Source organism: Hemitrygon akajei, unplaced genomic scaffold (assembly GCF_048418815.1).
Source record: "Hemitrygon akajei unplaced genomic scaffold, sHemAka1.3 Scf000045, whole genome shotgun sequence".
In the NCBI taxonomy this organism is placed as follows: domain Eukaryota; kingdom Metazoa; phylum Chordata; class Chondrichthyes; order Myliobatiformes; family Dasyatidae; genus Hemitrygon; species Hemitrygon akajei.
Window position 1 is genome coordinate 3,544,287 of NW_027331931.1, and position 26,872 is coordinate 3,571,158.

Sequence of the window (26,872 nt, forward strand, 5' to 3'; positions counted from 1 at the left end):
GGTGTTGTGCAATGAACGGAAGTACTGTGGTACACCTGTAACTGCAGACCTCCAGTTAGAGAGGCCACTACCTATTACCACCCTCTGGTAAATCCTACCACATGACAGAATTCACCCTGCAGTTTTGTCTTATGCTCTTATACCCTGATCATTTGCAATAGCATTTCAATCTTCTCCTTTAAGTTAGCACATTGCCGGTGTTTTTTAAAAATTTTGATTTACGAAAGTCGTGTGTGTCTGGAATGGCTATAAGTTGTTGTTGGATCAAGTTCTATTTGTAGTAACGTACGCTGCCTTTTATGAGTTAGCATTTTAAAGCAAGAAATTGGTGAATGATGCTTGTCTACTGATTTCACTTGTATCAGTAATCAAACTGAGTTAATCTGCTGCAGGATCCTGTGCTGCGATCCATTGTTTCAGTTTTCTCGTGACATTGTCGGCTTGAATTTGTTGTTCTTCTGTATTTTATATTGGTTCAGAGTTCACCACCTTGTGTTTCCCCGTTCCTGGGAAAAGGACTCCTGCTCTGATCCAAACCTTCGACGTTTCCTTGTCGACATCGACTCTGTTCAGATCGTGGGGATGTCCTCCCCAGAGGGTTATGTTCTTCCATTGGTTAACTCTTTCTTCCGAAGTGATAATTTTGTCATTTATTTTCTATATTGTACTTTTATTTAAGTTTATTGATCTGGTATCCATATCAGAATTCCACATGCTCGCTAAATCCTGTCTTCCTTGATGAAAAGTTATCTTTCGAAGTTTAATCTGACTGGTGTGTAAACTTATTACGTCTGTTATTCCTCTTCCGCCTCTGTCCGAGGTACCTGCTCTCAAGTGTATGTAGTGTTTTCTAAAATTTCCATTTCAGTTGTTATTTTTCTTTATCTATTTTTCCAGATTGGTTTTGGAAAAAAAAATATAATGTATTTGCAGCAAATCTGTTTGTTGCCTTTGCTCTCTGTTCACTATTGAGCTCTTTCTGGCACATTTTCTTAAGCCCGGAAGGGGTTTATTTTCATTTATCACACTATGATCCAATTCGTTTGCCTTTTGATATCCCAGGTGTTTATCTGTTTCATTTCCATCCATCGGGAGTATGGGACATTGCTGGTCTACTCGCTTTATTGCACCTTTCATTGTGTTTAATGTTCTGTGGTTGTCCAGACCAAATGACACGTTTCTCTAGTGTGGGGCAGAATTAAATGATTTTTGGTAGTCAACATAACAACATGAAAGCTTTCAGATATTCATTCGGGCTTGATTTGGAATTACAGAATCTATTATCAGTTATCTTTACATATTTTCACACCCTCACGGCATACTTTCCGCTCTTCTGAAATTATATTGTGATTATCTCAGTGAGTGTCGAATAGCTATGGGATGCATGATGCTACAATTTTATATCCTGTTTGTAAACAGGTAAATTATTATCAATGGTATTATTGCTGCTGCATGTTTTTTTTTTTTTCCTTTTGCTCTCAGCTCCGGCTGCTAAACCCTGAGGCACGAGCAAACCTCACACACCTACTTCTCAATTCGTGTGAACTTTCCAGCCACTCTATCCGTGTGAACTATCATGGCGTTCTGGAGACTGACATCAGTATTGCTGTGTAGGCCTCATTGTTTAATGCTACTACGTGCTGACTTTTGGATGATGCAGATGGAGCTTTCACAATTGAGACAATGCGTTACAGGTATTATCCATCAGCAATAACGATCAGTTAGTAACAGAAGGAGTTTGTATTTATTAACAAGTACCTTTACTGTCTGAGCTAAATCAGCACGTGAATGTGCACAGCCGAATAAGTTTTCATGAACCTGGGTAAACTGTCAAATAAGCGAAACGATGATTGCCGGTGAAGAGTGGGGATCCACAGGGCTCCATGTTGGAACTGATTCTTCTTACGTTTCATGTCAATGATTTCAGTGATGGAATTCATCGCCTTTACTTACAATGTTTGCAGGCGATTTGAAGACAGGTGAATGGGCAGGGAGCTTTGTGTAAGTAGAGAGGCGACAGAGGCACCGACATAGATTAGGAAAATGGGTAAAGAAATGGCAGATGGAGGGTAGTGCCGTCAGAATTATATAAGCGAAGTCAGAATTAGATCCTGGTTTTCACTGTTGAAAAATTATGATTGACACAACCAAGATAATCCGGACGTGGATTATCCCGTGCGAAGTTCGGGCTATGGGACAAATTTGTGAAAGATAGGAGGAGGCGTTGGTAGTGCTGAGGAAGCAATGTGATTGCAGCAGGACACAGGCAAATTTGAAGAATGAGCAAACATGTGGCAGATGGAATACAATATTGGGAAATGTACCATGGTGCTTTTTGGCAAAAGGAACAATAGTGAACTATTATCTGATTGGGGAGAAGGTTCTAACAACAGAAGTACAGAAGGAAATATGAGTCCTCGGGCAAGACTCCCAGAAGGTTAATTTACAGGACGAGCCTGTGTAAAGAAGGCAAATGTAACGCTGGCATTTATTTAGAGTAAAGTGGAAGATATAAGCAAGGAGATAATGCCGGCAGTTTATAAGACCCTATTAGGCCATACTTAAAGCATTTAGGATCCATATCTCGGAAAAAGTGTGCTGTCGTTGGAGAGAGTCCAGAGGATGTTCAAGATGATGATTCCGGGAATGAAGGGGTTAAGTTATGAGAAGCGTTTGCCATCCTTGGGCCTGTACTCCTGCACTGACCTAAGTTTATTGAATGCGGGTGGTGGGGCGGCACATCTCACTGAAACCCACTCAACTCGCCTGTCTTTTACTATTGATATATATGAACAGCTCTTGATATTATTGGCTCACTTACCTTAATTATTCATCTTGTCTCTCCTGTGTGTCTTTTTTTTTTGGTTATGTAAAAGCTTTCCAATGTTCCAGCTTCCCTCTGTTTTCTTGCTATTTTACGTGACCCCGCTTTTGTTTTTATCAAAAAACAGGAGAAAATCTGTGGATGCTGGAAATCCGAGCAACACAGACACAAAATGCTGGAGGAACTTCGGAGGCCAGGCAGCATAAATGGGAAATAGTAAACAGTCGTAACCCTAGGTGATTTCTAAAGTAAGGACATGTTCGACACAGCTTTGTGGGCTGAAGGGCCTGTATTGTGCTGTTGACTTTCTTTGTTTCGATGAGAGAGAACGGCAGTGATGGATGAGTGAGAGAGGTACTGTGACTGGTCGGAAAAATTAGACTAACTGTTTATTCATCCACAGTGCAAAGGTTGTTAGACATGGCTAATCACAAATCACTGAGCAAATCCAGGGCGAGATTCCAGTTTTTGGTCTCTGTATTCCACACCAGGAGTTTCACCAGGGTCTGGTGTAAGCGGCTGTCTGGCCTTTCACATTCCACATTCCAGTGAGTGGTCACTCTGCGAAAATGAAATCCAACCGGTTCAGCATTTCACTCTGATTCCGATGTGACAGCATTCACATTAGTGTTCTGCTTAACTATTTCTGCTGCAGGGAAGGTCAGCGAATCTGAAAACTGATATAAAGAACAGTACCAATGGTCTCGAAACTGCAACATTACCAATTACCTGCTTGCTGTGAGTTTCCGGAATTTTACTACTTTTTCCTTCAAACTCACATTATCTACATTATCTACAGTTGTCTCTAAAAAATTATTTCATGATTCCTTAAAAAAATCAGGTTCTGACATTCACCAGACCATATGACTTGGAGCAGAATTCAGCCTATCGATTCAGCTCCGACATTCCATCATAGCTGAGCCCTGATCCCACTCAACCCCATACATCTGCCTTCTCACCATATCCTTTGATGCCCTGACCGATCAGGAGACTATCAACCTCTGCCTTAAAAATACCCACAGACTTCACCTCCACTACAGTCTGTGGCAGAACATTCCACAGATTCACTACTCTCTGTCTAAAGATAAAATCCTTCTTTCATCTTTTCTAAACAGTTACCCATCAATTTTGAGGCTGCACCCTCCAGGTTTGGATACATCCACCATCCTCTCCACATCTACCCTCGCCGGTGCTTTCAACATTCGGTAGGTCTAAATGAGATCCTCCAGCATTCTTCTAATTCCAGTCAGTACAGGCCCAAAGCTGCCACATGCACCTCATATGTGAACCCCTTCATTGCTGGAATCATCCTCATGATCCTCCTGCGGTCACTCGACGATGACAACACATGGTTTCTGAGATATTGGGCCCAAAACTGTTGACAATACTGAAAGTATGGCCCGATTAGTGTCTCATAAAGACTCAGAATTTTCTCTTTGCTTATATATTCTATTCCCTTTGAAATAAAGGACAACATTGCATTTTTCTTCTTCACTACAGACTCAACCTTTAAATTAACCTTCAAGGAAATTAACCTTGCACGAGTACTCATGATCTTTTCTGCACGTGATGTTTGAGCCTTCTCCCCATCTAGATGATAGTCTGCACTATTGTTCGTTTTACCAAAATGTTTTATCATACATTTCCCAACACTGTATTCCCTTTGACGCTTTTTGTCCATTCTTCCAATTTGTCTGAGTCATTGCTTCATCCGCACTACCTATTGCTCCACCTATCTTCGTAATATCCACAAACTTTGCCACAAAGCCATCCATTCCATTATCTAAATCACTGACAAATAATGTGAAGAACTGTGGTCCCAAAACAGACCACTGAGGAACACCACCAGTCACCGGCAGCCAACGAGAAAAGGCCTCTTTTATTCCCACTGACAGCCTTCTGCCTGTCAGCCATTCCACTATTCCAGTAATGCCATAGGATTTTAGCTTGTTAAGCAGCCTCATGTGTGGCACCTTACCAAACGTCTTCTGAGAATGTAAGCAAATTACATCCACTGTCTCCCCTTTGTCCACCCTGCTTGTTACTTCCTCAAAGAACTCTAGTAGATTTATCGGGCAAGATTTCTCTTCACAAAAACCATGATGACTTTGACTTATTTTATCATTAGTCTCCAAGTACCCCAAAACCTCATTCTTAATAATAGACCCCAACACCTTCCCAACCACTAACATAAGGATAACTGGCCTATAATTTCCTTTCTTTTACGATCCTCGCTTCTTAAAGAGTGGTGTGACTTTTGCAATCTTTCGGTCCAACTGATTTGCAGGTGAAGTGTTGCCTCTCTCTTGGAAGGACTGGCAGGTGTAGCATACTGGCCGCCTACAGAGATAAGTGCCAGGAGGCAGATTAGTGGAGAAGGGTCCCTGCAGAAAGCAGAGTGTGTGTGTGGGGGCGGGGAGTGATGGAGGAGTTAAAGATGTGTTTGGTGGTAGGATCCCTTTGGAGATGACCGAAGTTGTGGAGAATGTTGTGTTGATGCAGAATCTGACTGGGGGTAGTTTATGACAAGAGGAACACTATCACTGTTAAGGCAGAAGGAAATGGAGGAGATTCGGGTGAGAGCAGCATCAGTGGTAGAGGACGGGAAACGACATTCTTTGAAGAAGAACATCTCTGATGTCCTGAAGTGAAAATCCTCACCCTGGGAACAAATCTCAACACCCCCCTGTCAGCACCCCCTTCCCCACGCACATCCCGTCTCTCAACACACCCCCTCCCTCAACACCCCAACCCTCCCTCCACCCTCTCTCAACACTGCCCTCTCAGCACCTCTCTCCCCACGCACACCCCCTCTCTCAGCACACACACCCTCTCTCAACACACCCCCTCCCTCAACACCCCACCCCTCCCTCCACCCTCTCTCAACTACCCCCTCCCAGCACCTCCCTCCCTACGCACACCCCCTCTCTCAGCACACAACCCCTCTCTCAACACACCCCCTCCCTCACCAACCCTCCCCTCCCTCCACCCTCTCTCAACACCCCACTCTCAGCACCCCCCTCCCCACGCACACCCCCTCCCTCAACACTCACCCTTCTCTCCACCCTCTCTCAACACCCCTCTACCCGCGCACACGCCCCTCCTTGCGCATCCCCTCTCTCTCAGCACACACCCCCTCTCTCAACACCTCCCCTCTCTCAACACCACCCTCCCTACCTCCATCACCCTCTGCTACGCACCATCTCCCTGCAAAAGTTGCTCTACTACTTCCCCCTGCCGTCCCACTCCCTACTCTTCCCCTCCCTCTCACCCGGAGGGGCGGATAGAAAGTGGAGAAAGAGAAGAGGGGTGCGAAGGGGATAGACAGGCGGTACCTGGACAGGAAAGAGAAGACGAGGGGTGAACGCGCGAGAGAGCGGGGAAGGGTTTGGGGAAAGAAAGAAGGTGAGAGTAGGGAAAGGGGAAGGAGAGTCTAGCGGGGAGGAGAGAGCATGGGATGAGGAGAGAGCGGGAGGGGGAGGAGAGAACTGGGAGTAGGTGGGGGAGGAGAGCGGGGAGAGGAGAGGGCGGGAGGAAAAGTAGACGGGGGGGGGGTTGGGAGGAGAGCACAACGGGGGGGGGGCGGGTGGGAGGAGAGCACAACGGGGAGGGGCCGGTGGGAGGAGAGCGAGTGTTTTTGTAATGAGAGACAGACAGTATATAACCAAATGATCTCGGGTGTAGCGGCTCAGACTGGAATCTCCGTGCACGGTGAGCACACCGTTCACCCGGGACCACACTGAACTCCGTCCGGTTTCAACATCACAGTAAGTGTTGTCTCCGATTCTCCAGAATCAGGAAACGCTTACAACGGGGTTCGGCTTTTGTCGGGATCGGGAGGGAATTCAGTGGGAGAAGGGAACTCTGAAATCTTCAAATTAACGAATTAATTATTGACCAAATGGATTAAAAGAAACGATTGACTTCAATTGCAAACATTCTTCAGTTGTTTTCGACTCCGTCGCTGCAGAAAAGCCTTTCGCACCGACAATGATGTGCGAAATGTTCCCACGGGGCAGGGAAATAGTCTCTCTCCCTCTTTTCCCTCTCACTCCCTGTCACTCTCTCACTCACATACACACGAAAAACTATTCGGAATACAGAGCTACTGTATGATTTTGCCATTCGGAACGCCGCAGTGGACAATGCCACATATATATTTATTTAATTAATTGTGTGTGTATATAATATATATATATATCAGCTGTCAAAGTGTGATAGTAATTCTAACAAGTCGACATTCAGATTGCAGACAATGGTGAACTTCCTTTTCTATATCACCGTTTTTTTTTGTTTTCCCGTAACATAAATATTTAAATACAGTGTTAAATTAGCTTTGTTCACAGTTGAAAGTGAGCGCGGAAAGTCGAACTGGTTTGTTTGGTTTCAGCAGAGAAGCCGCTCCCTGCTCTGAGGGATGTCTGTATGTTGAAATTCACCATACAGAAAATCGCGCTGTGAGTTTTCACAGATTAGCAACCCCCCTTCCCCTCCTCACCGGTCGCTACTAAATGACCTTCGCCTGACTGTCTGCTGTAAAGTTAGAATCTACCCACACGGAGACTGAACATTCTTAGCTAACTAAGGTGAGAATAATTCAGCTTCTGATCTTTATTTCTGATCTTCATTTCCAACCGACACGCTACCTGTGTTTTGGATCAGTGATCAAGAAGTTACTTGCAAACAAGAGAAAATTTGCAGATGCTGGAGCAACACACATGAAATGTTGGAGAAACTCAGCAGGCCACACAGCATCTAGGGAAAGAGTGAACAGAACTCCACTCCCACCTGTCACTTATCCCTGCAAGCGCAAATGCGACACCTGTCCCCACACCTCCCCCCTTACCACCATTCCGGGCCCCAGACAGTCCTTCCAGGTGAGGCAACACTTCACCTGCGAGTCTCCTGGGGTCGTCTATTGCATCCGGTGCTCCCGCTGCGGCCTCCTCTACATCGGCGAGACCCGACACAGATTGGGGGATCGCTTCAGCAACTTTGCAGATGACACGAAGGTTTAGAGTGTATTTGACAGCGATGAAGACTATCGGAGCTTACAGCGGGATCTGCGCCAGGTGTAAAAATGTCTGATAATGGCAGATGGAGTTTAATGCAGGCTTGTGAGCTGTTACACTTCAGTAGGATCAACCAGGATGGGACTTACACAGTGACGGGTTCGGCACAGAGGGGTGCGGTAGGACAAAGGCATCCGGGAATACGGGTCCACAATTCATTGAAAGTGGCAGCATACCTAGATAAGGTAGTAAAGAAACCTTTGGCACATTGGCCTTCATAAATTGAAGTATTCAGTACAGGAGATTGCATCATATAAAACGGTTATGAGGCCTAATTTGGAGTATGTTTGCAGTTTATGTCACCTACCCACAGGAAAGATGTAAATAAGGTTGACAGAGTACAACGAAAATTTACAAGGATGTTGCTGCGATTGGAGGACCTGAGTTATAAGGGAAGATTGGATATGTTACGACTTTATTCCTTGAAACGCAGAGGATTTGGGGGAGATTTGATGGAGGTCTACAAAATCATGAGGGGTATAGACAGGGTAGATGGGGTTGAGGGATGAGGCTAGTGAAAGTTAGGAGACAGAGGGGTGTGAGGCTCCCATTTTTAATGGGCAAACAACTCCCCCCTCCCTCATGCTCATTTCAATCAGTGCGTCATTCCCTCCCTGTCGACCATTTTAACGTATGTGACGATTTTCAGTGAGTGCGTCACTCCCTCCCTCGGTAAAACTTCTGGCCAATTGGAATAAACGACTTTTAAGAGAAATAAATTCAACAAGTATTTCCGGCGGGGTGTGGAATGAAACCGGGGGCGAGGAGGGTTCTTGGGACAATAGTTGTCCGGATGGAAATGCAAACATCTCCCCCAATTTTTTTCCCCCAGTTAGTGGAAATATATATGGTCAAACGTATTTGGTTTAGGTTCAGCAGAAATGCTGCTCCCGGGACCTGAACAGGTGAGGAACGTTTGAGCTGAAACTCTATCCATGTTAGGCAGACTTTCTTACACAGAGGGCGGAGCTCAGACCCTCCCAGAACCCGAACTGGATCAATTTCGTAGCCTGGAACTCACTGTGTTAAACAGAAACTCCGCTCCACTGGTTGCGATGAAAGAAAAAGGAGAGATCCACACGGAAATCCGGACAGAAAGGTTAACGCAGCCTGTTTGTTTCCCTCTTTAGGGTTGCTACATTGATCCCACTCCCGTCTCCTCCCGCTGTCAGACCCGTCCTGAGCCGTTGAGAGTTAGTGTGACCCGGACTGCGGCAGTCCCGCTCTACCCCGGCTCACCCGGCCCTGTCCATCTGTAACGAGCGACGGGCACATCACAGCCGAGTGGCCTCGGGAGCAGCAGCTCAGACTCAACTCTCCGTACAGGGTGAACACACCGGTGCCAGGCCATTGTCGGTCACCCGGGAAGTCAGACTGTGATTCCCCGGGACCACACTGAACGCCGTCCGGTTACAACATCAGAGGTAAGTGTTGTCTATGATTCTGCACAACTATTCAGCATTTAGAGCGAGGCTCAGCTTTGGTCGAGATCGGGAGTAAATTTAGTGGGAGAAGGGCGTCCTGACATGTTCATGTTAACGAGTCAATTATTGTCCAAATGGATTAAGAGAAACAACGTCTTTGCCGTCAACCAGAAATACTCTCCTGGGTGATTTCTACTGAGTGTGAGCAGAAAGCATCTTTCACCCCGGTAGTGAGATGTGAAATATCCCACGGGGCAGTGACCCGTCACCGATCTCTCTGAAACAAGAGAAATCAGCGGATGCTGGAAATCCAAGCAACACACACAAAATGCTGGAGGAACTCTGCAGGCCAGGCAGCGTCTATGGAGAAAAGAACAGTCGACCTTCGAGATCCCAGCTAATGTATTTTACATTGCATCATTGGTTCTATCGCTCTTCACTGTACCACAAAGTGTTAAACTTTCTTCACGCTTGAATGACAGTGTTTTCACTGGAACACTGGTATTTAGAAGGATGAGGGGGGATTTGATTGAAACAGATAAGATTATTAAGGGATTGGACACGCTAGACACAGGAAAAATGTTCCCGATGTTGGGGGAGTCCAGAACCAGAGGCCACAGTTTAAGAATAAGGGGTAGGACATTTTGAACAGAGTGAGGAAAAACTTTTTCACCCAGAGAGTTGTGGATCTATGGAATGCTCTGCCTCAGAAGGCAGTGGAGGCCAATTCTCTGGATGCTTTCAAGAAAGAGTTAGATAGAGTTCTTAAAGATAGCGGAGTCAAGGGATATGGGGAGAAGGCAGGAATGGAGTACTGACTGTGGATGATCAGCCATGATTACAGTGAATGGCAGTGCTGGCTCGAAGGGCCGAACGGCCTACTCCTGAACCTATTGCCTATTGTCTATTGTCTATAAAACTGCACCGTCTGACACCGACAAACTTTCCACTCTCAAAATCACTGAGACATTTCATCTCCATGGTGATGTTTGTTTGGAGACGGAACGTACCTTGTACCAAAGAACAGGACACGGAGAGAACCGCTGATAAAGCTGTGGGTTTAGTTAATGATTATCACCAGGAGCTGACTGAATATTAACCAGGGTCTGTTCATTACTTACAGAATCCGTAACACAGCCTTACTGGTGGTAACCGAACCTAGAGCCGCGGTACACGGTAAGAAGCTCTATATATTGAAATATGAACATCATAAAGATATTTAGCCATTTTTAAGAACACGAATGGGATTGATAATGTATTGTGTTGATTGATATTAGAACTGTAGTGAATCGTTTTTGAAAGAATTAATAATTCCCTTCAGCTAATTTCATGCATTGACTTCCTGTGCACGTCCCAGGGGAAACCGGGGCAGTTGGAGGTGTTATCGGAAACGCCGCATTTTCAACCCAGCTCCGAATCATCAGCAAAGGCTCGGGAGGTGCGAGCTTCCTGCATCCCGGAACTGTCCCCGGGCTACTGCTTGCCGTAATAGGAAGCCGATCCGCCCACACTCGGGGCTTTACCGATCCCCGACCGAGGGAACTGAGGATTCGCTTTGCTTATTCCATCGCAGGCGGAATCGACAGTATTTGTCTGCCCTTTACGACATTTCGGTAGGTAGCTGCTGGGAGAGGGCAAAATTATGAGAATTACTCACACTGCAGTTTATAGCGGGGAGGCGGCGGCGGGGAGGGGTATAAAGATGTGATGGTTCCATTATCTAGTCGGTTGCTGAGACTTGTTGTGGATCACCGCCTGCAGTGTTGTTTCCCTTCTGTCAGAAGTGTGTGGGTAGGTGAGAGATGAAAAGAAGGTTTAACAGAGAGACATCTGCACAGCCTGAGTTGTCCTGTGAGGAAACGTCTGTGATCTTGGCTTTTTTCAGTAATTGAGAAGAATTCAACATGACCTAAGTTTACAGGGTGGCATATACATTGCAGTTATTCTTAAATAACAACGTACTTGATTATATTCCAACTTTCACCCTGCCCTCAAATTTACCTGGTCCATTTCCGACACCTCCCTCCCCTTTTTTGATCTTTCTGTCTCCATCTTCCTTAGAAGGTTGGCGTCATTCAATGTCTGTAGTGAGATGCTGAAGATGTTCTATAGGTCAGTTGTGGAGAGCGCCCTCTTCTTTGTGGTGGCGTGTTGGGGAGGAAGCATTAAGAAGAGGGACGCCTCACGTCTTAATAAGCTGGTAAGAAAGGCGGGCTCTGTCGTGGGCAAAGTACTGGAGAGTTTAACATCGGTAGCTGAGCGAAGGGCGCTGAGTAGGCTACGGTCAATTATGGAAAACCCTGAACATCCTCTACATAGCACCATCCAGAGACAGAGAAGCAGTTTCAGCGACAGGTTACTATCGATGCAATGCTCTTCAGACAGGATGAAGAGGTCAATACTCCCCAATGCCATTAGGCTTTACAATTCAACCGCCAAGACTTAAGAACTTTTTAAAAGCTATTATTAATGCTTTTTGAGAGAGTGATTTAGATGCATATCATATTTTTACTGAGTTAAGTATTGTGTGTAATTAGTTTTGCTACAACAAGTGTATGGGACATTGGAATAAAATGTTGAATTTCCCCATGGGGATGAATAAAGTATCTATCTATCTATCTATCTATCTCTGGATATCTACTATAAACCTACAGACTCTCAGTTACCTGGACTATTCCTCTTCCTACCCTGTCTCTTGTAAAAAGGCTATCCCCTTCTCACAATTCCTCCATCTCCGCCGCACCTGCTCTCAGGATGAGGCTTTTCTTTCCAGGATGAAGCAGGTGTCTTCCTTTTTTTAAGCAAAGGGGCTTCCCTTCGTCCACCATCAACTCTGCTCTCAAACGCATCTCTCCCATTTCCCGCACATCTGCCCTCACCCCATCAACCCGCCACCCCACTTGGGATAGGGTTCCCCTTGTCCTTACCTACCACCCCACCAGCCTCCAGGTCCAACATATAATTCTCCGGAACTTCCGCCACCTCCAACGGGATCCCACTACCAAACACATTTTTCCCTCCCCCACACTTTCTGCTTTTCGCAGGGATCGCTCCCAACACGAATCCCTTGTCCACTCGTCCCCCCCAATCCCTTCCCACCGATCTCTCTCCTGGCACTTATCCTTGTAAACGGAACAAGTGCTACACCTGCCCTTACACTTCCTCCCTCACCACCATTCAGGGCCCCAGGCAGTCCCTCCAGGTGAGGCGACACTTCACCTGTGAGTCAGCTGTTGTGGTATATAGCGTCCGGTGCTCCTGGTGTGGCCTTTTATATATTGGTGAGACTCGACGCAGACTGGGAGACCGTTTCGTGGAAGACCTACGCTCGGTCCGCCAGAAAAAGCAGCATCTCCTAGTGGCCACACATTTTAATTCCACGTCCCATTCCCATTCTGATATGTCTATCCATGGCCTCCTCTATTGTCAAAATGAATCCAAACTCAGGTTGGAGGAACAACACCTTATATACCGGCTGGGTAGCCTCCAACCTGATGGCATGAACACTGACTTCTCTAACTTCCGTTAATGCTCCTCCTCCCCTTCTTACCCCATCCCTGACATATTTAGTTGTTTGCCTGTTCTCCATCTCCCTTTGGTGCTCCCCCCACCTCCTTTCTTTCTCCTGAGACCTCCCGTCCCATGATCCTTTCCCTTCTCAGGCTCTGTATCACTTTCGCCAATCACCTTTCCAGCTCTTAGCTTCATCCCACCCCCTCTGGTCTTCTCCTATCATTTCGCATTTCCCCTCCCCCCACTACTTTCAAATCTCTTACTATCTTTCCTTTCGGTTAGTCCTGACGAAGGGTCTCGGCCCGAAACGTCGGCAGCGCTTCTCCCTATAGATGTTGCCTGGCCTACTGTGTTCCACCAGCATTTTGTGTGTTTTGTTGATTATATCCATAGTAGTTTGGTAAAATCAGTGGGATATTTGATGAGAAATAAAGTATCCTGCGGAGTCTTGACAGGGACGTCGACAAACTAGTTGCTGTTCTGCAAGGAAGTGAAAGCAGTTGAAGACTCTCTCTCTCTCTCTCTCTCTCTCTCTCTCTCTCTCTCTCTCTCTCTCTCTCTCTCTCTCTCTCTCTCTCTCTCTCTCTCTCTCTCTCCCCCCTCTCCCTCCGCCTCTCTCCCCCCTCTCTCTCCCCGTCCCTCCCCCCTCCTTCTCCCCTCCCCCTCTCCCCCCTCCCCCTCTCCCCACCCCCCTCTCCCCCTCTCTCTCTCCCTCCCCCCTGACTCCCTCCCCGCTCCCTCCTCCCCCTTTCTCTCCCTCTCTCCCCTCTCCCCTCTCTCTCCAATCTCTCTCTCTCCCCTCTCCCTCCCCTCTCTCTTGGTCTATTTACGGTACTCCTGTTATTGTGTTTCCTTGCTATCACACATACTTTACAAATATCTGAGATGAGAGAATTGGAATGTAATGGTGAGGTTGTATAAGACATTGGTAAGACCGAACTTGTAGTATTGTGTGCAGTTTTGGTCACCTAATTACAGGAAGGATATTAATAAGGTTGAAAGTGTGCACAGGAGGTTTACAAGGATGCTGCCAGGACTTGAGAAACTGAGTTACAGAGAAAGGTTGAATAGGTTAGGACTTTATTCCCTGGAGCGTAGGAGAATGAGGGGTGATTTGATAGAGATAAACTCAATCCCTTGATTTATGAATGCTAACACCCCATAAGCTTTCCTAACTACCCTATCTACCTGTGAGGCAACTTTCAGGGATCTGTGGACATGTACCCCCAGATCCTTCTGCTCCTCCACACTACCAAGTATCCTGCCATTTACTTTGTACTCTGCCTTGGAGTTTGTCCTTCCAAAGTGTACCACCTCATACTTCCCCGGGCTGAACTCCAACAGCCAATTCTCAGCCCAATTCTGCATCCGATCAATGTCTGTCAGCAATCTTCAAGAATCCTCTACACTATCTACAACCCCACCAACCTTTGTGTCACCTGCAAACTTGCCAACCCACCCTTCTACCCTCACATCCAGGTCATTAATATAAATCAAGAAAAGTAGAGGTCCTAGAACAGATCCTTGTGGGACACCACAGGTCACAACCCTCCAATCTGAATGTACTCCCTCCAACATGACCTTCTGCAGGCAAACCAATTCTGAATCCTCCTTGACAAACTTCCCTGGATCCCATGCCTTCTGACTTTCTGAATAAGCCTACCGTGTGGAACCTTGTCAAATGCCTTACTAAAATTCCTGTAGATCACATCCACTGCACTACCTTCCATCCATATGCTTGGTCATCTATATGCTCCTCAAAGAACTCTATCAGGCTTGTTAGACACGATCTGCCCTTCACAAAGCCATGCTGACTGCCCCTGATCAGACCATGATTCTCTAAATGCCCATAAATCCTATTTCTATGAATCTTTTCCAACAGCTTTCCCACCACAGACGTAAGGCTCACTGGTCTATAATTACCCGGAATATCCATGCTAACTATTTTGAACAAGGGGACAACATTCACCTCCCTCCAATCCTCCGGTACCATTCCCGTGGACAACGAGGACATAAAGATCCTAGCCAGAGGCTCAGCACTCTCTTCCCTCGCCTCGTGGAGCAGACTGGGGAATATTCCGTCAGGCCCTGCGGACTTATCCGTCCTAATGTATTTTAACAACTCCAACACCTCCTCTCCCTTAATATCAACATGCTCCAGAACATTAACTTCACTCATATTGTCCTCCCCATGATCACATTCCCTCGCATTGTTTAATACCGAAGAGAAGTATTCATTGAGGACCTCACTCACTTCCACAGCCTCCAGGCATATCTTCCCACCTTTATCTCTAATCGGTCCTACCTTCACTCCTGTCAACTTTTTGTTGTTCACATAATTGAAGAATGCCTTGGGGTTTCCCCTTACCCTATTCACCAAGGCGTTCTCATGCCCCCTTCTTGCTCTTCTCAGCCCTTTCTTAAGCTCCTTTCTTGCTACCCTATATTCCTCAATAGACCCATCTGATCCTTGCTTCCTAAAACTCATGTATGCTGCCTTCTTCCATCTGACTAGATTTTCCACCTCACTTTGTCACCCATGGTTCTTACACCCTACAATTCTTTATCTTCCGCACCGGGGCAAATTTATCCCTAACATCCTGCAAGATATCCTTAAACATGGACCACATGTCCATAGTACATTTCCCTACAAAACCATCATCTCAATTCACATCCGCAAGTTCTAGCCTTATAGCATCATAATTTGCCCTTACCCAATTAAACATTTTCCTGTCCTCTCTGATTCTACCCTTTTCCATGATAATGCTAAAGGCCAGGGGGTGGTGCTCACTGTCCCCCAGATGCTCACCTGCTGAGAGATCTGTGACCTGACCCGGTTCGTTGCCTAATACTAGATCTAGTATGGCATTCCCCCTAGTCGGACTTTCAACATACTGTGACAGGAATCCTTCCTGGACAAACTTAACAAATTCTGCCCCATCTAAACCATCTAATCAGGTGCCAATCAATATTAGGGATGTTAAAGTCACCCATGATAACAACCCTGTTAGTTTTGCACCTTTCCAAAATCTGCCTCCCAGTCTGCTCCTCAGTATCTCTGCTGCTACCAGGGGGCCTATAGAATACCCCAAATTAGAGTAACTGCTCCCTTCCTGTTCCTGATTTCCACCCATACTGACTCGAAAGAGGATCCTGCTACATTACCCGCCCTTTCTATAACTGTAATAGTATCCCTAATCAATAATGACACCCCTCCTCCCTTTTACCCCCTCTCTATCCATTTTAAAGCACTTAAATCCAGGAATATTGAGAATCCAATCTGCCCTGGTGCCAGTCACGTCTCTGTAATGACCACTACATCATAATTCCATGTATGTATCCAAGCTCTCAGTTCATCACCTTTGATCCTGATGCTTCTTGCATTGAAGTATACACACTTTAGCCCTTTTACCTTATTACCTTTACACCCTTTATTCTGCTTCTCTTTCCTCAAAGCCTCCCTATATGTTAGATCTGGTTTTATTCCATGCACCTCTTTCACTGCTCAATCTCCCCGGGTCCCAACCCCCTTGTAAATTAGTTTAAACCCTCCCGAGCCATGCTAGCAAACCTACCTGCAAGGATATTGCTCCCCCACGAGTTCAGGTGCAACCCATCAAATATGTACAGGTCCCACATTCCCCAAAAGAGATCCCAATGATCCAAAAATCTAAAACCCTGCCCCCTGCACCAATTCCTCAGCCACGCACTCAACTGCCATCTCCTCCAATTCTTACCATCACTATCACGTAACACTGTCAGCAATCCTGAGAACACCACCCTTGAGGTCCTGTTCTTCAGCCTTCTGCCTAGTTCCCGAAACTCGCACTTCAGGACCTCATCCCTCTTCCTGCCTATGTCGTTGGTACCAACATGTGTCACGACTTCTGGTTGCTTTCCCTCTCGTACCAGGATGTCATGCACCCGGTCAGAGACATCCCAGACCCTGGCACCCGGGAGGAAACAAACCATGCGGGTTTCCTTCTCAAATCCACAAAATCTCCTGTCTGCTCCCCTGACTATAGAGTCTCCAATGACGACAGCTCTCCTCTTCTCCGTCCCACCCTTCTGCACCACAGGGTCAGACTCAGTGCCAGAGGCCCTGCCACCGTGGCTCACAGCTGGTCGGTCATCCCTGCCAACAGAATCCAGGACGGTAAACATTATTCAGGGGAATGGCTAGATGGGTGCTCTGCACTTCCTGTCTACTCTCCTTCGCTTCCCCCCCCCCCTGACTGTCACCCAGCGACCAGCTTCCGGCAGCCTAGGTGTGACTACCTCCCTGTAGCTCTCATCCATGTCTGCCTCATTCTCCCTTATGAGTCGAAGGTCATCCAGCTGCTGCTCCAGATTCCTCACACGGTCTTCCAGATCGCCCAGCCACATGCACGTCTGGCAGATGTGCCTCTTTGGGAGAGGGGAGTTCCCCCAAGACTGTTACATCTCACAGGAGAGGCACATCACCGTCTCAGGAGGCATTGTAAGGACTAACTGGGAACAAGCTCGTCCGCCGCCTCTCCTTGTCGAAGCATCTCGAATCAAAGCCTCAAAGCTCCACTCCCTCACTGGCCCACTCACTCACTGGCCGCTTTCCCTGTTGCAACCTGTGCTTATTGGACTTCCTGTCGCCTTCCCGGCAGCTAGAATCAGTCTGGGCATTCTCCTCCGGTCTCTCTCATACACACGGTGTTTTCCCGTCCAGCACTGACACTCACTGGATGTTTGTCTGTTTGTATTTCTCACCATTGTCTATAAATCGAGACAGTTGTGCGTGACAATCCCAGAGATATTCACACTACTCCGTCTGGAACCAACAATCATTCCACTGTCAAAGTCACTGAGATCACATTTTTCCCCAATCTGATGTTTGTTCTGAACAACGTCTGGACCTCTTGACCATTTCTGCATGTTTTTTTATTGAAGTGACTGAGCTGGTGCCACGTGATTTGATGATCAGCATTAACGAGCTGGTGTACAGGTGCACCTCAAAAAATTACCACTGAGTTTATTTCCGAATTAGTCAACCCACTCAGCCCCATCTCGGGTGTTATCAAGAATGAGATCTGGATCTATCTACTGATTCCCCTGTTTCCCACAACTGGACGGCGCAGACAAGACCGTGAACTAAACATTGTTGTGATGACAAGGGTGGGTTAATCTGAGAGAACATAAAATCCTGGAATCTATGCAAAATAATCGTGAAGAACAAATACATTTGAACACGGCACAGTATCGCACTTCCCTGTCACAGATGGGATATTTAGGCTGAAAAGAGCAGCTAAAACTGTTTTATTGGTGACACACAGGCATCATGGAAATGGTAATGTGTAGCACACAAAAACTGAATTAGATAGATAGATAGATAGATAGATAGATAGATAGATAGATAGATAGATAGATAGATAGATAGATAGATAGATAGATAGATAGATAGATAGATAGATAGATAGATACTTTATTCATCCCCATGGGGAAATTCAACCTTTTTTCCAATGTCCCATACACCTGTTGTAGCAAAAACTAATTACATACAATACTTAACTCAGTAAGAACTAACTCAAAAAGCATTAATAATAGCTTAAAAAAGTTCTTAAGTCCTGGCAGCTGAATTGTAAAGTCTAATGGCATTGGGGAGTATTGACCTCTTCATCCGGTCTGAGGAGCATTGCATCGATAGTAACCTGTCGCTGAAACTGCTTCTCTGTCTCTGGATGGTGCTATGTAGAGGATGTTCAGGGTTTTCCATAATTGACCTTGTCAGGGGAATTGTACTGTGAGGCGATCAGGCTCAAGTGCTTTACAATTCAGGATTAACGTTGATCACTGAAGACGTAGAAGATGTGCTGTAGATCTGTTGTTTCAGTAGACAAATTGGAGTGGATCCAGGTCACTGTTCAGACAGGAGCTGATATGCTTCAACACCAGCCCCTCAAAACACTTCAACTGTGGCTGTAAGTGCCACAGGGCGATAGTCATTGAGGAATTTAACCACACTCCTCTTGGGTACCGGTATGGTTTAAGTTTCAGTTTGGAGACACAAGGAGTTTGTCACTCCTAGGTTGCAGGAGGAGAGTAACTTGGTGACTGTCGGCAGAAGGAAGCGAAATGAGCAGCCAGTGCAGACAAGCCCCGTGGACGTGCTCCTCAGTAATAAGTATACCACTTTGAGTATACACAGAGTGAGAGGGACGACCTACCAGCTGGAAGCACAACCTTTGGGTCTCTGGCTCAGAAGAGAACAGAAGTGAAGAGGTCTACAGTGGGTAGAAAAGATTCCATAGTCAGATGAACAGAGGAGAGATTCTGGATGTATGTTGCCTCCCAGGTGACAGGGTCGGGGATGTCTCAAATCGTGTCCATGGCATTCTATAGTGGGTGGGTGAGCAGTCAAATGTCTTGGTGTATACTGGTACCAATGACATGGATAGGAGAAATGAAGGGGTTCCTGGGAGATAACATAGGAAGCTAGATAGAAAGCTGAGAAGCAGTACCTACAGGGTAGTAATCTCTGAATTGCCTGCTGTGCCACGTGCCAGCGAGGACAAGAATAGAATGATTTGGCAGTGGCAGAGGAACTGGTGCAGGAGGCAGAGGTTCAGATATATGGACAATTGGGATCTCGTCTGGGCAATGTATGGCCTGTACAAAAGGGATGAGTTACACCAGAATCCCAGGGGAAGCAAGATCCTTGCGGGCAGGTTTTCCAGAACAAATCACGAGGGCTAATTTTGCAGGGGGATGGGAACTGGAGTTATAAAGCTGAGAATGGGGTAGTTGGTTCATAAAGAGAGGCAGTGTACAGTGATACTGCTAGAAAGGCGAGGCTGATGATAGGGCAAAACTGCAGTCAGTGGGATGAGTTGCAATGTAAAAGGCAGATAAAATGGGAAAGGGAGAGTACAAGACTGACGGTGTCATAGTTGAAGGCGAGCGGTATAAGGAATAATAGACGAACGCAGCAAAGTTACAGATTGGCATGCATGATATTGTGGGTGTCACTAAATCGTGGCTGGAAGAATATTACAGCTGGGAGTTTAACATCCAAGGATACACACTGTATCGAAAGGACAGGCAAGTCGGCAGAAAGGGTGGCGTGACTCCTGGTGAAAAATGAAATCAAATCATTAGAAAGAGGTGACATAGGGTAGGAATCATTGTGGGTAGAACTAGGAAACTGCAAGGGGATAATATACAGACTCCCACACAGTAGTAATGACATGGTCTAAAAATTACAACGGTAGATAGAAAATGTGTGTCAGAAGGGCAATGTTACGATAGTCCTGGGATATTTTAACGTGGTAAATTCGGGTCGTGATGGTCTTTTATTACCCCACCTGTCACGATAGCATTTCTAGAGTTTCCACTAGTTCAATATTGTCCAGAAGATTGCCTGGATTTACGGATGCGTGTTTTTTTTTAAATTCTGTGTAATTTTGTGAGCAAAGACGGTGTATATCTGGCAGTGATATTTAAAATAATAAAATCCTGTAGTAAATAACACTGGCAGGTAAAAAATTATGGACGCCTACACTTAGTGGGCAATTCTTATCTACTTCCTGAACCTAATAATGTGGCCACTGAGTGTATGTTCGGGGTTTACCACTGCTGTACCCCGTCCAAATCCAACGTTCGGCATTCAGTGACGCTCTTCTGCACCCTGGCTTTTGGAGCGCATGGCTATTTAAGTTACTGTCACCTTCCTGTTGGATTTAATCAGTCTAGTCAATCTCCTTGATCTCTCCCACTAACAAGGCGTTTTCACCCTCAGAACTGCTGCTCACTGGATTTTCTTTCGTTTTGTTTCCGCACCATTCTCTGTAAACTGATCGAATTGTGTGTGAAAATCCAAGGAGGTGATCAGTTTCTGTAATGCTCACGCTACCCTGTCTGGCACCAGCGATCATTCCACGGTCAAGGTAACTTAGACCACATTTATTCCAGATTCGGATGTTTCGCCTGAACAACAACTGAACCCCTTGACAATATCTGCATGTTTTATCCTTTGAGTTGCTGCCACGCGATTAACAGATTCCCATTAATGAGCGGCGTACAGTTGTACCTAATAACATGGCCATTTAGTGCATTTACCATTTAGACGGGCCCTCACCTATCTCGAATTTGAATATTGGTGAAATTTGGTGCTGAGTTTTGCGATTTTCCTGTTTCCAACAACAGGTTGTCGCTGACAAGTCAGTTTGGGGTAACCTGGAGAGAGAGACGGTCACTGTCCCTTCTGAGCTGCGCCGGTGTGCGGCTGCGCTGTGATTAAAATGCTTTCGTCACGGAGCCTATGTTGCAGTGAAGATGGATTAAAATGAAGCTGGAAAAAAGTTCATGAAATCTGAGTTTTTCTTTGTTGCACTACAATTTATCATTAGATAAATTTTGTCTATTTAGATGAAGACAAAAGTATATATTTTCTGTCAGTCCATTCTAAATATTGATAGATGCACATTGCAAAAACACACACATCTAAGATGTCGCGCTTTTTCAGGCCGTGTGAAAATTTCCGGCTCAGAGCAATGGTTGTTTCACGCAGCGGCAAAAATAGCAATTAGTGGGAACATTCGAGACTGGGCGATGTTAGATTTTATGCATATTAATCACGATTAAATATGATACATTACTGTGCTTCATTATGATACTTTGTTTTGATATCTTATCTTATATCATTAGCTACCTTGCCTTTATATTTCACCTTTTATCTGCATATTCCTTTTTTAATTGCCTTCTTTTGATTATTAAAAGCTCCCCGATTCTCTAGCTTGAACTATTTTTTCTATCTAGGATGACATCTTAAATCAAGATGTAAATAGTCCAATAAAGCAGGTGCTGCACTGAAACTGATGGGTAATTATGCCAGCTAGATACCCGACCATTTGGTGGGTGAATGGTTAAGGCAGAACTCCATAAATTTAAGAGAGCTGTAGAGAATTAGTGTAGACTTTGCGGGAGAGTAAATAATTGGATGAGGGTAAATTACTAATTAACTAAGCACGAACTATAGAGAGTTAATGGGAGACATCTGTTTCTGACAAGTCCACATCTGACATGTGGAGGGTGTTTATAGTCCATCTGCACGAAGTATAGGACGGGTATGTTCCTTTACGAAGAAATGATGATATTGGCAGCGTAAGAGAACCTTAAATGTGGAGAGAAGTGATGAATTTAGTCAATCAAGAAAAGGAAAAGTATGCAAAGCTCAGGAAGATCGAATCAAACAGAGCCCCCGAGGATGTGTGTGAGGACCTTAATGAGTAAATTGCATCAGTACTTACCAAGGAGAAAGACACGGAGGATAGGGAGATCAGTGAGGAGAGTGCATTTTGCTCGGGCACAGTGTTGGGTCTCTTAAAGTGCATTAAGGCATATAAGACTCTAGGGCCTGACGGGATATACCCCAAGTTACACAGAAAGGCCAGTGAAGAGATTGCTGTGGCATTGATCAATATCCTTGTGTCCTGCCTAGCCACCAGCAGGCTCCTAGAGAACTGGCGAGTACCTTATGTTGATCCATCATTCAAGACGTGATCCAGGGAATAATCGTGATGAGCATTGAAACTGCCAAGATACAGTAGGCTATGAACCAAGTGCTGATAAATGGGACCAGTGTAGACAGTGAATGGATGGTCAGAACAGGTATGGCCGGCCAAAGGCCTGTTTCCGTGCTGTGTGATCCACCACTCCGCACATGCTCCACACCCTTCTCCAACCTGAAATAAACCTGACTGCACCCCTTTGTCACCACTGTGAGTATCAGTTTCAGTCAAGGTAGCATAGAGATTGGACACGTCAGCTAAACAACTGGCAACCGATGAAGTTTCTGTGTCTTCTTCCATTAATGTTGCTGCCTTCCAGCAAAACTAACCCTCTCACTGTGTCAGAATCAATGATTAAATGCGGCCCAAAAAACACTGTGCTTTCATCCCTAATGGAGACACAACCCCTGCCCTTTGCACATGTGATCACATCTCCCCTGCTTCTGACAATTCAAATACACTCAGAATGGTTTTCTGATTCAGTCTGAAGGTTATGGTACATTCAAATCGTTTTAAGACCTGACAAAACATGTCTTCCCACTGCCTCTTCCACCTCTTTCCTCCACCTCCAGGGAAGCTGCATTTCCATAAGACCATAAGACATCCTTCCAATCAGGCACTGATTTATCAATGCTTGAATATTTCCTGTAATACCATGGTCTCCTAGCTTGCTAAGCAGCCTCGAGTGTGTCACCTTGTCGAAAATCCAAGTACCCAACATCAACGTATTCACCTCTCTCCAACCCACCTGTTATTTCCTCAATATCCGAATATCCTGCTACTAATTCAATATGCCAGCAACAACCTCCGACCAATAAGAGACCCCGTGATTTTAATGTTTCGAGTTCTTCCATCACTCACTGATGAAAAACGGTTGATGTATGTGTAAAGTAAATGCGATGTCAGGCAAAATCACCAGCGGGAAATAGTCTAAATTTCATATGATGGCGCTGTGATCCTGCAATTTGTTTCCAGTAAGTGAACAATAAACTGAAGGAGAAGGGCATCGATATCTTGCTGTCGACTTCGACCGGTAGTTATCTCTGGGAGATAGCAATCTCGGCACAGCCGCTCCCCACTTGCCCATTACCCTAATGGTACAACAGCGCACAGTTGTTAACGATGGCTTTTAAATTAGCCAACTTAAAATCAGAGCAGGTCCAGGTTACGGGGGCACAGTTAAATCTGGAGAAAGGGAATGTCTCCTGTTCAAAAGAGAACATTATTCCATATGGATAATATTTCATCAGAGTTGAGAGCGCCCTTCCTTCTGCTGTCTCTGTGCAATAAACCCACAGCGATCTTTGCCCTGAGCTGTCGCTGGAGTTCATAATCTGACAATAAACTGGTCCCGAGGTGCATAATAAATCCAAGCGACGGCACCAACAGAACGGATCCAGGATGCGGGTTATGATTCCTCTCTGGAGGTGGTAAAATTTCGCACACTGAAGTATTAACTCTGATTCGGACCACAAGTTAGAAAGACTCATTGAAGCAAGGTGAGACTTTCTGTGGTTTAACACAATCGTTGTGGAACAAGGTGTGGCGTTACATGCTGAACAGCCTGAAGTTCAGGTTTATGAGCGTGTTATCAACTGAACGTTGCTCAGGGTGTGTTCACTTACTGTTAGGGCCCATAAAATTCAGATACTCGGATTCCCAGAAACCAGACCCAGGTGTTCTGCATCAGGTAGGAACATGGACTGTATTCGGCAGTGTAATGGAGCTTTAATAAGTCCACTTGCAACGGGAATATTTCTAATGTTTCTACCATATCAAAAGAAAATGGAGGGTTATGGGGTAGTGTGGGTTTAGTACTTTTTTAAGGTTTACATGAGTCGGCAAAACATGGAGGGCTGAAGGTCCTGTACTGTGCTGTGGTGGTGGTGTTCTTTGGTTCTATCAATAATATCATTGAAATCGCGCGGCTTTACGGATCTGGGTGCTCGATTATTCTGTATCTGTTTATACGGTGTTTTAATATGCCCATTTGTAACGGCAGTATTACTAATAATTCTACCATATCAATATTATCATTGAAATTGCACGGCTTTACGGAAAGGCGAGGTAGATCCGACAGTGATATTTATATTAACAGATATTGTGGTAATTCTCACTGGCTGTAGATAAAAATAGCAAACTTTACACTCATTGGGCACTTTACTCTGAACCCCCTGTACCTAATAATGCGGCCACTCAGTGCACGTCCGGGGGGCTTCCGCTGCGATTGTCCGTCCGCTCCAACGCTGACCACTGCGCTGTATTCACTGGCATTCGACTAAGACGGGGAGTTAATTGCATTCGCTGTTATTTAGGAGGTGAGGAGATTTGTTCCACTGGTGGTTAGATCCTTTGAGTTGAGCCCTTGCTGGGGATATTGAATATCACGCGGAGTCTAGACAGAAATGTGGAGAACACGTTTGCTACTGTAAGGGGAGCTGAAACAGATGAAGATAGATGAGGTTATTTTTCTGAGCTGGAACTAGTGTCTCTTTGAAATTCTCTTCTACAAAGGAAAAGAGAAGCAGAGCTTTCTTTCAATGTGTTTAATTCCGGCGAACACAGATTCTGGACAGACAAGGGAGTAAAGTGTTGCAGACGGTCGCAGGGGTGTGTCACTGAGATCACAGTCCAGCTGAGAATGGTGGAACAGCACTGACGGGCCGAATGTCCTGTTACTAATTCAACATACCAGCAGCACACTCTGACAGATCAGAGACAAAGTGAATTTAGTGTTTGGTGTTTCTCCATCGATCTCAGACGAGGAACGGTAGATGCATTTGTAAAATAAGGGCAATGCCTGCCGAATTTATCCAGCGGGATATGGTTATAATTTCATATGGTTCTATGTTGACATGGTAACGTGTCTGTGTTTGGAATTCTCTTCCTCAAAGGAAACGAGAAGCAGGGATTATTTTCAGTGAGTTTAATTTCCTATCGGAGAGATTCTTGACAGACAAGGGAGTGAAGTGTTGCTGACGGTCGCAGGGATGTGTCACTGAGATCACAGTCCAGCTGTGTCCAGCTGAGAATGGCGAAACAGGACTGACGGGCTGAATGTCCTGTTACTAGTTCAATCTACCAGCAGCACACTCTGACAGATCAGAGACAAAGTGTTTGGTGTTTCTCCATCGATCTCAGACGTGGAACAGTAGATGGAATTGTAAAATAAGTGCAATTCCTGCCAAATTGGCCAGCGGGATATGGTTATAATTTCATATGGTTCTATGTTGACATGGTAACGTGTTTCCAGTCAGTGAGCAATAAACTGAAGGGGAAGGGCATTCTTATCTCGCTGTTGACTTTCACCGGTTATTATCTCTGGGAGATGGTTATCTCGGCACAATTGCTCCACAATCGGCCCATTACTGTAAGGGACCAACTGCGGACTTCTTTTAAAAATGGTTCTTTCTAAACAGGCTGACCTTCAAGTCAGCTCCAGGTAGCTGGGGCAGACTTAGGGAATGCCAGTATTCAAAACGAAAACAATATAAATGACACCAAATACATAGTATTTTACAAGAGTTGACAGCGCCCTTCCTTCTGCTGTCTCTGTGCAATAAACCCACAGCGATCTTTGCCCTGAGCTGCAGCAGGAGTTCTCTGGAAATTTTGATCTGCTCCAGGGAGGGAGCACAACCCGCACCCTGGTTCGGTTCTGTTGGTGACCAGACAAGAAACTGGTCCCAAGGAGAACAATAAATCAAAGTGACGGCACCAACAGAACTGAACCAGGATGCGGGTTGTGCTCCCTCCCTGGAACAGATCAAATTTTCAAGAGAAAGGTCGCGCACTGAAGTCGTACTTTTGGCTCGAACCACATGTTAGAAACGAGTTTTTGCATTTTTCACTACAAGCGTTGTGGAACAGGGTGTGGCGTTACATGCTGAATAGACTGAAGTTCAGCTTTATGAGCGTGTTATCAACTGAACATTGCTCAGGGTGTGTTCACTTACTGATAGGGTCAATAAAATTCAGATTCTTGGATTCGCTGAAAGCAGACCCAGGAGTCCAACACCAGGTAAGAACAGGTTCTGGGCTGTGTTATGGTGTTTCAATAACCCCACTTGTTCACGGCAAGTATTTCTAGTTTTTCAACCGTATCAATACAATCAGTTGCTGATTCAGGGGAAGCTGAAACAGGTGAAGATAGATGAGGTTATTTTTATGAGGTGCAACTGCTTTCAAAGGAAATGAGAAGCAGAGGTTCTTTTCAATGTTTTTAATTCCGCAGGCACAGATTCTGGACAGACAAGTGAGTGAAGTGTTGCAGCCGGTCACAGGGATGTGTCACTGAGATCACTGTCCAGTGTGATCATAGAGAATGACGGAACAGGATGAGGGGGTGAATTCCCTGTTACTAATTCCACACGCTATGTGGTGGAACTAGCGTGTGTTTGGAATTCTCTTCCTCAAAGGAAACGAGAAGCAGGGATTATTTTCAATGACTTTAATTCCGCAGCGTGGTGATTCTTGACAGACAAGGAAGTGAATTGGTCC

The 26,872-nt window shown here is 45.6% G+C and overlaps 2 protein-coding genes across 2 annotated transcripts in view; one reads left to right on the top strand and one right to left on the bottom strand.

The window, feature by feature from the left end:
- The window catches only part of LOC140720622 (NACHT, LRR and PYD domains-containing protein 3-like), a 745,417-nt gene that overhangs the window by 358,631 nt on the left and 359,914 nt on the right, over window positions 1–26,872 (bottom strand). The gene's annotated exons all lie outside the window — the stretch shown is intronic.
- LOC140720562 (uncharacterized) overlaps window positions 1–26,872 on the top strand; it is a 66,431-nt gene that overhangs the window by 2,047 nt on the left and 37,512 nt on the right. The window contains exons 2-4 of the mRNA XM_073035399.1: window positions 1,483–1,610; window positions 10,444–10,496; window positions 10,678–10,905. Of these exons, the coding sequence (XP_072891500.1) occupies window positions 1,483–1,610; window positions 10,444–10,496; window positions 10,678–10,905 (409 nt within the window). The remainder of the gene's footprint in view (window positions 1–1,482; window positions 1,611–10,443; window positions 10,497–10,677; window positions 10,906–26,872) is intronic.